The sequence below is a fragment of the Indicator indicator genome (genome assembly GCF_027791375.1).
Source record: "Indicator indicator isolate 239-I01 chromosome W unlocalized genomic scaffold, UM_Iind_1.1 iindW_random_scaffold_91, whole genome shotgun sequence".
NCBI classification, from domain to species: domain Eukaryota; kingdom Metazoa; phylum Chordata; class Aves; order Piciformes; family Indicatoridae; genus Indicator; species Indicator indicator.
Window position 1 is genome coordinate 17123 of NW_026539071.1, and position 13479 is coordinate 30601.

The 13479-nt window shown below is 43.2% G+C and overlaps 1 protein-coding gene across 1 annotated transcript in view; it reads left to right on the forward strand.

Moving 5' to 3' along the window:
- The window catches only part of LOC128979911 (chromodomain-helicase-DNA-binding protein 1-like), a 130389-nt gene that overhangs the window by 12286 nt on the left and 104624 nt on the right, over positions 1-13479 (forward strand). Inside the window, 3 exon segments of the mRNA XM_054398306.1 lie at positions 8789-8996; positions 12764-12772; positions 12774-12866. Coding sequence (XP_054254281.1) covers positions 8789-8996; positions 12764-12772; positions 12774-12866 — 310 coding nt within the window.

Here is a 13479-nt window from a genome sequence, read left to right on the forward strand (position 1 = left end):
ACATCATGCAACAGATGCTACCTGGTCTAAGTGGATGGCTCTGATAACACAGAGAGCTCGAATGGGAAATCTCGAAAGGCCTGGTTTGGTGGAGGTGATCACAAACTGGCCAGAAGGCACAAGCTGTGCTAAACCTCCAGAGGAGAGAGTAACTCGTGTTGAGGAAGCTCCTCCTTACAGTGATCTGTCTGATGATGAAAAGAGATATGCTTTGTTCACAGACGGTTCCTGTCGTCTTGTTGGGAACAAGCGGAGGTGGAAATCTGCAGTGTGGAGCCCAACGCGCAGAGTTGCAGAAGCGAGAGATGGAGAAGGAGAATCCAGTCAATTCGCAGAAGTAAAAGCTGTCCAGCTAGCTCTTAACATAGCTGAACGTGAGAGATGGCCAAAGCTTTATCTCTACACCGACTCGTGGATGGTAGCCAATGCCTTGTGGGGTTGGCTGAAAGACTGGAAGAAGAATGGCTGGCAGAGGAAAGGAAAGCCAATCTGGGCTGCAGATCTGTGGCAAGACATTGCTGCTCGCATTGAGAGAATCCCAGTGAAAGTGAGACACATCGATGCTCACATTCCTAAGAGCAGAGCTACTGAGGAACAACAACACAACCATCAGGCAGATCTAGCTGCAAGAGTTTCCCAGGTGGACTCAAACTCTGATCCTGATCCTGATCCTGATCTTGACTGGAAACACCGAGGTGAGCTGTTCTTAGCTCGGTGGGCCCATGACTCGTCAGGACATCAAGGCAGAGATGCAACCTACCGATGGGCTCGTGACAGATCCATTGACATTTCCATGGATGCTATCACACAAGTCATCCATGACTGTGACATTTGTGCTGCTATTAAGCAGGCAAAGCGGATCAAGCCCTTGTGGTACGGTGACCGATGGTCCAAGTACAAGTATGGTGAAGCCTGGCAGATTGACTACATCACTCTACCTCGTTCTCGATCTGGTAAGCAGTATGTGCTGACTATGGTAGAGGCAAGCACTGGATGGCTGGAAACTTATCCAGTTCCTCATGCAACTGCACGTAACACCGTTCTTGGCCTGGAGAGACAAATCCTGTGGAGACACGGAACTCCAGAGAGGATTGAGTCGGACAACGGAACTCACTTCAAGAACAATCTTGTAAAAAACTGGGCCAAAGAGCACGGCATCGAGTGGATATTCCACATTCCCTACTATGCACCAGCTGCAGGGAAGATCGAACGCTACAACGGTTTGCTGAAAACCACTCTCAAAGCCATGGGGGGTGGATCTTTGAGAAACTGGGAGAAACATTTAGCACAAGCAACCTGGTTGGTGAATAGTAGAGGTTCAGTGAATCGAGCTGGACCTGCCCAATCAGATTTGTTGCGAAAGGAAGAAGGTGATAGAGTTCCTGTTATCAGAGAAAAGAATCTGTTAGGCAAAACTGTTTGGGTATTTTCTCCTTCAGGAGAGGCCAAACCTGTCCGAGGGGTGGTTTCTGCTGAAGGTCCTGGTCACACCTACTGGGTGATGCAAGAAAATGGTGAAATTCAGTGTATTCCACAAAGAAATCTAACTTTGGCTGAAAGAGGTTAAATTCAGAGTGTTGCGCAGATACAGCATCGCGCCCAAGAGGAGAGTTCATGAGATCTACGGTGCACGAACCCTGAGAGCCCTGAGTCACCTGAGAGTCCCTGTTCCTTTCTTCGCTCCATCTGCAAGGAAACAAGCTGTTTGCTGTTTTTCCTGTGATTTGACTCTTTTGAATCATCTACATCTGAGATAGCCGGAATGGACTATGGTCTTTATTCACCTACTGTTGTAGATATTATTTTAGATTAGATAAATAATAGTAGCAGCCAATGGAATTGTTTAGAAGGGGTGGACTGTGATGGTTTGAAACTGTCTTTTTAATTTTTCCTTGCAAAGTTCAGAACAGAGAAAGTGAAAGAATGTAAATAAGTCACTATTGGGTGTAAGAAAGCAAAATAACGATTGTTCTAAACACTTCCATTGGATAGATAGAAATGTTTAAGAACTATTACCCAAAACAAAGTAGGCATTCGGCACATTCTGCGTTCGGCAGTGGGGGCAGTTGCTGGGCTGTCTGGCTGCTGTTTCTTCTTCTCTTCTGGCTGAAGATAACACACTGACCTTGGCAGCTAAGTTAACAACTTTCTGCTTAACTAACTCTGCTTCTCTGTCCAGGGGGGTCTGGGGGGGAAGCTCCTGGGAGAGGGAGGCCCCTTTGGGAGGGTCCCCTTGGGGGGAAGCAAAGGGAGATCGATTGTGCTTTTTCTGTTGATTGTATATATTTGTGAATGTTGTGAATTTTGTATATTTGTACATATTCATTGCATTTCATTGTAGATTTTAGACTCTGCTTGTAAATACAGCTTTTCATTTGCTTCCAGACTGAGCTAGCCTGGTTATTGTTGGTGGGGGGGGAATTTCAGCTCACACCGACACATAGCTGCACAGTATCTTGCAACTCCTCTTGTTTGTCGCCCATGCTGCATGCATTCGTCTCCCTCTTTGGAGACTTAAAAAATCTGCCTGGATGTATTCTTGTGTGACCTGGCCTAGGTGATCCTGCTTTGATGGGGGTTGGACTAGATGATCTCCAGAGGTCCCTTCCAACCCCTACCATTCTATGATTATATGATTCTGTCCAGTCTTTCCTTTTTCATTATTAATATAATTATTGTGAAAGGTGTTTGATGCTTATGGAGTATCTTAGGATGACTTGCCTCTGTCATTGTACTTTGTTTTTGTTTGTTGGTGTTGTGTCACCTGTCATACTCCCCTTCCCTTCTTCACGTTTTCCAGAAGTCTAAATGATTTTCCCTATGAGGAAAATTCCTTAAGCTAGGTGTGACTGCAGACATATCTATAATTGCAACCAGTGAAGTGAAACTGCATTTAGTAATCAAATGGTCTATGTTCTACAGAATGGACATAAAATCAGTAACAAAATAGCTACTATTGATGATAAATTATCTTTACTAGGCTTGTAGTGATCCTTTTTCATTCATTAATGTTAGGAAGAGAAGCAAAATTAGTTGAGAAAATTATTGAGAATTGCTGCTGGGAAGAAACTGCTGAGAAAGTCAGACTTTCAAAAGTAGGGAGAAAAGGAGCGATGAAAGATACAGTGACAAATCTAGGCAGCAACATTGCTGATAAAATTGGTAATAAGAACAATGAATCTTTAACAAGTATGTCACTTTAAAAATATGACACTTTACAAGTGTAGCATGGCCATTTTTCCCTCTGGTATCTGTGTAAACTTCCATGGTTGTTGTTCTGGGGTGACAGTCTTCATCACAATTAAATACAGGCAGATCTAGTGGAGCCACCTTCACTACTTTGAAGCAGTGGCCTTACAGAAATATGTGGCTTCATGGATACTGCTTTATATTGTTTTAAAGAAATTCTTACCATGAGTTGCAGAAGTTGTGGAAAACCTTTAGTATTCTCAGCAATAGGAGAGCTGGAGAAGGGGCTAACTGGAAACCTTAAATTGTATACATTGGCTAGGACTCGACAAGAAACTTCTGAAGCTATAAATCTGTGCTAGTGCCAAGCATGGTGATGGTTGAAGACTGATATAACCACTATAATCTAATTTTGCTGATTGATGTTAGAATTTCTGTGTAATACTTACAGTGGAGTCTACTTTCCAGTTTTTTATTTACCTGAAATCACTGTTCTGGAACATTGTCAATAGTTCTAGGTGAAATATCACAGATAAACATCTGGATAGCAAGTAAGTGTAATCACAAAAACTTTATAGCAGTGCTCTGAGAAACTGACTCTTAAATTTAAGAAAAGCAATTTGAGTAGTGTTCTTGAAAACTTTGTTGAAAACTTGAATAGGAGTAAATACATATTAGTTAACTAGCATTAAGAAAGCTTAATGAGCAAGGAAGGGCAGTTATAACTCCAGGTAGAACAGGGACTGTAGAAGTGAAACATTGGTGCCAATTGAATAGCAATCTGATTTCCCATCTCTTAGCTCTTTCTATGTTTCCTATAGAACAAAACATGGAGCACTTGAGCAGACCTTACTTCTCTGTAGGTAAAAATAGTTGTGCTCAGTAAAGCTTATCTGGAAAATAGCTGGTTGGGGTGTATTGTACATAGAATCATAGAATCAGTCAGGGTTGGAAGGGACCACAAGGATCATCTAGTTCCAACCCCCCTGCCATGGGCAGGGACACCTCACACTAGATCAGGCTGGCCAGAGCCTCATCCAGCCTGGCCTTAAACACCTCTAGGGATGGGGCCCCAACCACCTCCCTGGACAACCCATTCCAGGCTCTCACCACTCTCATAGTGAAGAACTTCTTCCTCACTTCCGGCCTTAACTTCCCCACTTCCAGCTTTATTCCATTCCCCCTAGTCCTATCACTACCTGATATCCTAAAAAGTCCCTCCCCAGCTTTCCTGTAGGCCCCCTTCAGATATTGAAAAGCCACAATAAGGTCACCTTGGAGCCTTCTCTTCTCCAGACTGAACAGCCCTAACTCTTTCAGTCTGTCCTCATAGGAGAGGAGCTCCAGCCCTCTGATCATCCTGGTGGCCCTTCTCTGGACACGTTCCAGCATGTCCATATCCCTCTTGTAATAGGGGCTCCATAACTGGACACAGTACTCCAGGTGGGGTCTCACCAGAGCTGAGTAGAGGGGGAGAATCACCTCCCTCGACCTGGTGGCCACACTTCTCTTGATGCAGCCCAGGATCTGGTTGGCTTTCTGGGCTGCCACTCCCTTTCTCCAGTAAGCAGAAAGTGATTTCTTGCACCAAGGTCCCTTACCATTGTTTATGTTATTGAAAACTGACATTAATATATGGCTGTAATTTCTGTGGATTTAATTTGCTGTGTTGATTTAATAGTCTGTGTACCACAAAGGATAGTTAAGTAGAACCAGCTCTTTGTCAGCAGGCTTGAATTTGCTGTAAAAACTCATAGCTTCCACAGAAGATTAAAAAGATAAATTGAAAGGCAGTATTCTAAGTTTCTGCTTTCAAGAAACCTAAGTGTGGGAGTTAAAGATTCCCCAAGCATAATTACAGAGGTGCCGTGATGCGAGAGACGGGACGCAGCCTGATGCAAGCAAAGTGTCAATTTATTGTACAAAGCTTTTTCTTTATATAGGTTAACATAATATCAGAAGGCAGCTTGTAATTGGTCATTAGTATGTCCAAGCTACAGTTGTAAATTCGTGATTGGCTACAGAAAGTATCACACGAACGCATGTATTTTTTCCAAGGCTTAAGCAAGCGTCAGGCAAGAGATAAAGGATTCCGTAATTCTGCATTCCTCTATCCTAGCTTTTGCTTTGTTCTTGTTATCAGGTAACTGCGTAATCCCCACAGGTCACAGTGACCACTAGGGAGTCAACCTGTCTGTGTTTTCCTTTTACACAGCTGCACTCTGTTCCCAGGGTTTGCCACCCATCAGAGATACAATATCTCCAGTGTCAGGGGTGCTGATCCCTAAATCAATTCCTTCACAGAGGTATTCTCATCTACTGGTTTCTTTTTAGTAGAAGTAGGTAATACAAATTAGGAAAGAAAAAAAAAGCTGATGGTGCCTCTGTAATAACATTTAAGAAAGGGTAAAATACTGTGTAGTGGAGCATGAGAGAGAGGGAGGAATGATGGGAGTAAAAAGCTTTGCAGACACTAAGGTCAGTCAAGGAGGGAGAAGATGTGCTCCAGGTGCTGGAGCAGAGATTGCCTTGCAGCCTGTAGACATGACCACTCCAGAGCAGATATCCACCCTGCAGCCTGTGGCCAGAGCAGATGGATGTGCCCTGAAGGAAGCTGTAACCTTTGGAGAAGAGTCATTGTCATGGGTGACTCACTTCTGAAGGGAGTGGAAGGCCTGATACATAGGCCAGACCCATGTCTTCAGGAAGTCTGTTGCCTCCCGGGGGCCTGGGTTATTGATGTGAGGAGAAAGCTTCCTTCCCTAGTACAGCCCTCAGACTACTATCTACTGCTGATCTTTCAGGTAGGTAGTGATGAAGTAATAACAAGAAGTCCAAGGGCAACGAAAAGAGACTTCAGGGCCTTGGAACAACTGGTTAAGGGATCGAGAGTATAAGTAATGTTCTCTATTCCCCCAGCTGCAGGGAGTGATGAGGGAATAAACAGGAAGAGCCAGGAGATCAATGCCTGACTCCAAGAGTGGTGTCTCTGGCAGGACTTTGAGTTCTTTAGTCATGTGTTGATTTGAGGCCCCATCCCTGGAGATATTCAAGGTGAGGCTTGACAGTGTTCTGGGCAACCTGATCAAGTTGATGATGTCCCTGCTTACTGCAGGGGGGGTTGGACTAGATGACCTTTGGAGGTGCCTTCCAACCCAAACCATTCTATGATTCTATGACATGAGATCTGATGGCAACAGATGGGATACACCTGTCTCAGGGTGGGAAAAGGATCCTATCCCAGGAACTATCAGGGCTCATTGAAAGAGCTGGCTCTTCCTCTTTATTACCTCATCACTCCCTGCAGCTGGGGGGATAGAAGAGAACATTACTTGTGCTCTCAATCCCTTAACCAGTTGTCCCAAAGTACTGAAGTATCTTTTCATTGCCTTTGGACTTCGTGTCATTACTTCATCACTGCCAGTTCCTGCCTGGCTGTTCTCAGGTGCTCCTGTGGTCACTCAGCATCACATCTAAGTGGCTTTGAAACCCCTCCTGGGATGGGGGCATTACCACTGCCCTAGGCAGCCTGGGCCAAGCCTTGACAACCCTTATGGGGAAGAAATTGTTCCTCATGTCCAACCTAAAACTCCATGCAACACTCCAGGCTTGGGGCAGAGCATCTGGAAAGGTGCCCAGCAGAAAAGAACCTGGGGGTGCTGGTTGACAGCCGGCTGAACATGAGCCAGGATGTGCCCAGGTGGCCAAGAAGGCCAACAGCATCCTGGTCTGGATCATCAATAGTGTGGCCAGCAGGAGTAGTGTATTGGGTTTGGCTGAGCTGGAGTTAATTCTCCCCAGAACGTCGTTCTGGTGATGTGTTTTGCAGTGCTGTAGCTGGGTGTTGATAACACACCAGTGTTTTGGCTACTGCTGAACCGAGCACCAGGGCTGTAGTTTTCCAACATTCCCCCACCCCAAGAGTACGCTGAGGGGTAGGCAAGATCTTGGGAAGGGACACAGCCGGGCCGGCTGACCCAAACTGACCAAAGGGGTATTCCATGCCATATGATGTCAGCTCAGATATATAAGCTAAGTGAAAGAAGGAAGTGTGGGGACATTCATTGATGGCACCTGTTGTCCAGAGCAACTGCTATGCGTATTGAAGCCCTGATTCCCTGGAGTGACCAAAACATCATCTGACTCGATGGGCAGTAGAGAATAACATCTTTCTTTGCTTTTGCTTCCATGCTCGGCCTTTGATTTTGCTTTGCATCCTATTAAATTGCTTCTATCTTATTATGGGCCTTTGGTTATATTTTCCCTTCTCCCCTGTCCATCAAAGAAGGGGAGTGATAGAGTGGCTTTAGTGGACATTTGTCTCCCAGCCAGTGCCAAACCACCACAAGTAAGGAAGTGATCATGCCTCTGTACTCTGCACTGATGTTAGCAACAGAGTATTAGTTCTGGTTTGTGGTTTTAAATGTTGTCTGATTCAGAAGATGATCAACTTAGCACTACCACTCCCCCATCCTTATTGGCTCACAGGCAGATGAATTGTGCTGGCAGTGATAGGCTTAGATTTTGATATCTGGTTTTGTGTTTTTATTATTTTGGATCTTGGCATTATCTTTATTTCTCTTTAAATGCTTGCAACCCAAGCGTACATAATTCAGAATTATTTTGCTTGTGTGGTGCTGTAATTCCAATGTTTTCCCTCATAAAGTATGGTAGTATTCAACCTAATGAGGATTTGGATTAAAGTTTTAAATCGGGTCTTTTGTGAAATTGGTTTAGAAAGCCAAACATTTCTATTTTTTTTAATAGCAATGAAATATGTTTAACTTTAAATATTCTATTTAAATACATTAAATCTAGTGTGCAATGCATGTACAGGTGGAGTAATCCTGTGGCTCAAGAATATGCTATGATATCTGATTATATGACTTGGCACAAGTCATATAATCAGTGACAAACTCAGAGTTTGTCTGTGTGGGGAATTTGCTGTTATTTTAACTGGTCTGTATGGATTTATATTATGTGACAACACATTTCTGGTTTTCAGTTACTTTTATAAACACTTTTTTAATCAAGTGTTTGGTAGTGTTTTGTATATGGTTGGTCCAAATCACAACATGAAATGTAGTTCCTTAAAGTACTGCACGTACTTCCTTAAAGATACATTTTCGCCCTATTATTTTTATGAAAAAAGTAAAACTAAGAAAACTGAGTTTATATTTGCTTTGAAGAAATGCATGATCAAAACAAAAATTGCAGAACATGCACTGCTGATCTAAAAAGACTTAAAACAATTGTATGTGCGTGCATACACAGAAATATGTGGGGTTTGTTAGAGGTAAGTAAGGGTTTGGGTGGGTGAGAAATGCTCTTGTTTGACTCCTTTACAGTAATGATTAATGTTCTCCTTTCTTGCTTCTCTCTCTCTTTTCTCTTAAGGTTTAGTGAATAGTATCTGATTAAATTTTGGTTTTTCATTCCTGATTTATTTAATCCAGTACAATCATTTGAATGCTATCCATGGGTCTGGGCTAACCTAACAATTGATTTATAGGTGAAGATAAAGTCTTTTTAATGTGACTTTAAAAAAATTTCTATTTAATTTGCCATTTTGTAATATGCTGTTAACTTCTAATTGCAGCCAATCGAATGATGATTCTGTGTCAGCATCAGCTTCTGGATCTGGTTCAACCTCTGGAAGCAGTAGTGATGGAAGTAGCAGTCAATCAGGTAGCAGTGACTCTGAATCTGGTTCAGAGTCAGGGAGTCAATCAGAATCAGAGTCTGACACATCTAGAGAGAAGAAACAAATTCAAGTTAAACCACCAACGCAAGTTGATGGATCTGAGGTAAACCAAAACATATCAATTAACCCTTTGTGGGGAGCAATTTTAATTTAAACAAATAAAAACTCCGTAATTTTTACTTAAAATTTTAACTGGATTGGGTTAATGAATGCATGTTTAGCTTTCATAACAATAGAATGAGAGGAAATGGCTTCAAATTGCACCAGGGGAGGTTTAGATTGGATATTAGGAAAAATGTCTTCACTGAAAGAGTGGTCAGGCATTGGAATAGGCTGCCCAGGGAGGTGGTGAAGTCACCGCCCCTGGAGGTGTTCAAGAAATGTGTGGACATGGCACTTTGGGACATGGTTTAATGGCAATGGTGGTCTTAGGTTGATGGCTAGACTTGATGGTCTTAGAGGTATCTTTGAACCAAAACAATTATATGATTCTATGATTTTGTGTCCCTGCTCATTCCAGGGGGATTGGACTAGATGAGCTTTAAAGGTCCCTTCCAACTCAAAACATTCTATGATTTCATAACCGTAAGATTCAAAAGCTGTTAAGGATTCTTTTTTTTGTGTGTGTGGTTTTGGGTTTTGTTGTTGGTTTTTTTTATGTCCATGCTTTTGATACTGTCTCTCACAGTATCCTTCAGGACAAAATGTCCAGTACACAGCTAGACAAGTCCATAATACGTTTGGAGAGTAATTGACTGACAGGTTGGGCTCAAAGAGTTGTAGTAAATGGAGTTATGTTATGCAGGCAGCCAGTGAGCAGTGAGGTTCCATGGGGCCAGTGTTCTACAATGTTTTTATATATGGTCTGGGCATAGGAAAGCAGGTCCTGTCTGACTAATCTTATCTCCTTCTACAATAAGGTGAACCACCTAATGGATGAGGGAAGGGTCGTGGACATTGTCTACCTGGACTTTAGTAAAGCCTTTGACACTGTCTCCCACAGCATTCTCCTTCAGAAACTCATAGCGCAAGGCTTGGATAAGTGCACTCTGCACTGGGTAAAAAACTAGCTGATGGCCAGGCCCAAAGGGTGGTGAATGGAGTGAAATCTGACTGGCGCCCAGTCACTAGTGGTGTTCCCCAGGGTTCAGTACTGGGGCCTGTCGTCTTTAATATCTTGTATCAATGATCTGGATGAGGGGATTGAGGCACCCTCAGGATGTTTGCAGATAATACCAAGTTGGGTGGCTGTGCTAGAGGGTAGGGAAGCTTTACAGCAGGATCTGGACAGGTTAGACCCATAGGCCAAGGATAATTGTATGAAGTTCAACAAGGTCAAGTGCCAATTCCTGCACCTGGGTAATAACAACCCCATGGTAAGCTACAGACTTGGGAATGTGTGGTTGGAAAGCTGCAACTTGGAGAGGGACCTGGGGGTATTGAGTCGGCAGTGCCCGGGTGGCCAAGAAGGCAAATGGCATCCTGGCTTGTATTGGAAACACAGTTGCCATCAGGGACAGGGAGGTGATCATCCCCCTGTGCTCAGCACTGGTGAGGCTACACCTCGAGTGTTGTGTTCAGTTCTGGGCCCCTCACTACAGGAAGAACATTGAGGTGCTGGAGTGTGTCCAGAGAAAGGCAATGAGGATGGTGAAGGGCCTGGAGCACATGGCCTATGAGGAATGTCTGAGGGAGCTGGGGTTGCTCAGTCTGGAGAAGAGGAGGCTGAGGGGAGACCTCATTGCTCTCTACAACTACCTGAAGGGAGGTTGGAGAAAGAAGGGGGCAGCCTCTTCTCCTTGATGAGACGCAACAGGACTGAAGGATATGGTTTCAAGATGTACAAGGGGAGGTTTAGGCCAGATATTAGGAAATACTTCTTCACTGAAAGGGTTCTCAAATATTGGAATGGTCTACCCAGGGCAGTGGTGGAGTCACCATCCCTTGAAGTGTTTAAGCAGCATGTGGACTTTGCGCTTAGGGACTTGGTTTATTGTTGACCCTTCAGTGCTGGGTCGAGGGTTGAACTGGATGATCTTTGAGATCTCTTCCAACCGTTTTTATTCTGTGATTCTGTGATCAAATGTATATTAAGTAAGTTTGCTGACGATACTTAAAATAGGAGGAGCTGTGGACTCCCTAGCATTTCAAGAGACTTTTCAGAGATGTCTGGATAGACTAGAGAGCTAGGCAATCACCAACCGTATGAAATTTAACAAGAGCAAATGCCAGATTCTGTTCCTAGGATAGGGTAATTCTGGATATATGTACAACATTGAGGGAGACGAGGCTGGAGAGCAGCCCCGTGGAAAGATCTAGGGGCTTGTGTCGATGGCAAGTTGAATGAGTCAACAGTGTGGCCTGGCAGCCAAAAGGACCAACCACATCCCGGGGTGCATTGAGCACAGCATAGCTAGCAGGTTGAGGGAAGTGATTTTTCCACTACACTGCACTGATACAGCCCCACCTCAAGTGTGTGAAGTTTTGGGCACCTCAGTATAGGAAGGACATCAGAGTATTAGCGTGTGTCCAGAGGAGAATAATCAAGACGGTGAAAGGTCTGCATGGCAAGACTTATGAGTGGCTGAGGTCACTTGACTTGTTCAGCTTGGAGAAGAGCAGGATGAGGGGTGATCTTATCACAGTCTACAACTTCTTTAAGAGGGTCAGCGGAGGGGCAGGTGCTGATCTCTCTCTGGTGACCAGTTGCAGCAGTTTAGGCTGGGTGCCTCCTGGCCCATAACCCAGAGGTCGATGGATCGAAACCATCTCCTGCTACCAAAAATCTGTGCTGGTTTGAGGCCAGACAGATCCTCTCTTGCCCCAAGAGGGAGAAAAGAATGACACTCACACAAACAGATTGAAGAGTGATGGAAAGTTTAAATGGAAAAGCAATTGGTGAAACTACAAAACTACATAGTGGCAAAGATATCCCAAAGCGTACAGAGCCCCTTACACAACACCCAAAGACCTCCCAACTCTTCCCTTCTCCCCACCTGAGGGTATACCCAACCCCCCCACTGCTAGGCTAGTCTCCCCCTTTCTCCTTCTGGCATTAGGCTTAAACAGGCCTAAGAGGCCTTGTGATACTCCCCCACCGTTACCCAATAGGGAAGCATCTCCCACGGGAGCAGAGAGGGAAGAAAGAGGGAGAGAATGACTTTGCAGATGGATTTATAGGGCACAGGATTTATGGGTAGAAATGCGCTGTTTCCTGTGTCCACCTTCTTGGGTTGGACACTCGGGACACCGGAGGTGTGACTTCTGTGGCAGTAACAGGAGGCACCCAGCCTAAACTGTCACACCAGTGATAAGACATGAGGAAATTGAATGAAATTGTGTCAGGGGCAGTTCATATTTGACATTAGGAAAAGATTCTTCACTGAGAGGATGGTCAGTCACTGGAACAGGTTTCCTGGGGAAGTGGTCACAACACCAAGCCTGTCAGAGTTCAAAGAGCATCTGGTTTAGTTTTAGGTAGTCCTGCAAGGAACAGGGAGCTGCATTCAGTGATCTTTATGGGTACGTTCCAACTTGAGATATTCTGATATTCCCATATGAAGCAAAAATATATCTAATTGGCCGGAAATTACTTATCTCGATCAGTTTAAAGTTTACTATACAGAAAAAGAAGTTATCTTAGTAATACAGGGGCCTATACAACTGTGCCAGGTCATATAACATTCCTTTCAGTAGAAGTCTCACTAAAATGCTATCCAATGTTATTAAAGTTATTATTTTATAGGGATTTTTTTATTATTAATAGATTTGAGATCCATGTTAGTGGTGATGCTGCTAATCTTAAATATGTAGCAAAATTAAAAGCTTCAAGTAGGCTTAAATGACTCTTGTATCTGAATTCCAATTCAGTTTTGGAAGTTCAATCCCAAGTATACTTGCTGTGCAGAGATCAGCAGTGCTCAAGAAGCAAGAACAGCAGAAGGCAACTTCATCAGACAGTGGTTCAGAAGAGGTGAATAATATATAAGTTAGTAAATAAAATGTAAACATACATGTATTATTACCCCATACATTAGAAGAAAATTATGTGGAGCCAAGTTCCGTTCTTTTAAGTGTGTGTGTGTGTTTAAAAATCTAGTTTTAGTCTATAAAAGTAATGTTCAAATAACAGATATGTTTATAAGGAGTCATAGGGAGGGGAAATTATTTAGTTGCATGTCCCCAGGTGAGTTTTGCTAAAAGGATAGCAATTTAGTTTGACATTTTTAACTAGATATTGTGATGTATGAACAAGTTTCAAGTCACGTAGTATTAACTTTCATTGTATTTCTGCCTTCTGAGTTCCATAAAGATACTTAAAAATACTAAAAGACTTTTCCACTATCGTTTCTATATATAAAGGTAACTGCTGCCATTTTCAAAAACACTATATAGAGTAGAAAGCTATATTTTTGCAACTTTTGTAACAGTTATAAAAGAATTCCATTTTAAGAACCATACTTCAATTTTAGAGATTATAAAAACTTAAACCATAGGCTAAACAAAAGTTGACTTTGTGCTGTAGGAATATCTTTTAAGGACACTAATGACTGTTGTGAAGTGTAAATTCTCGACGAAAATAAGCG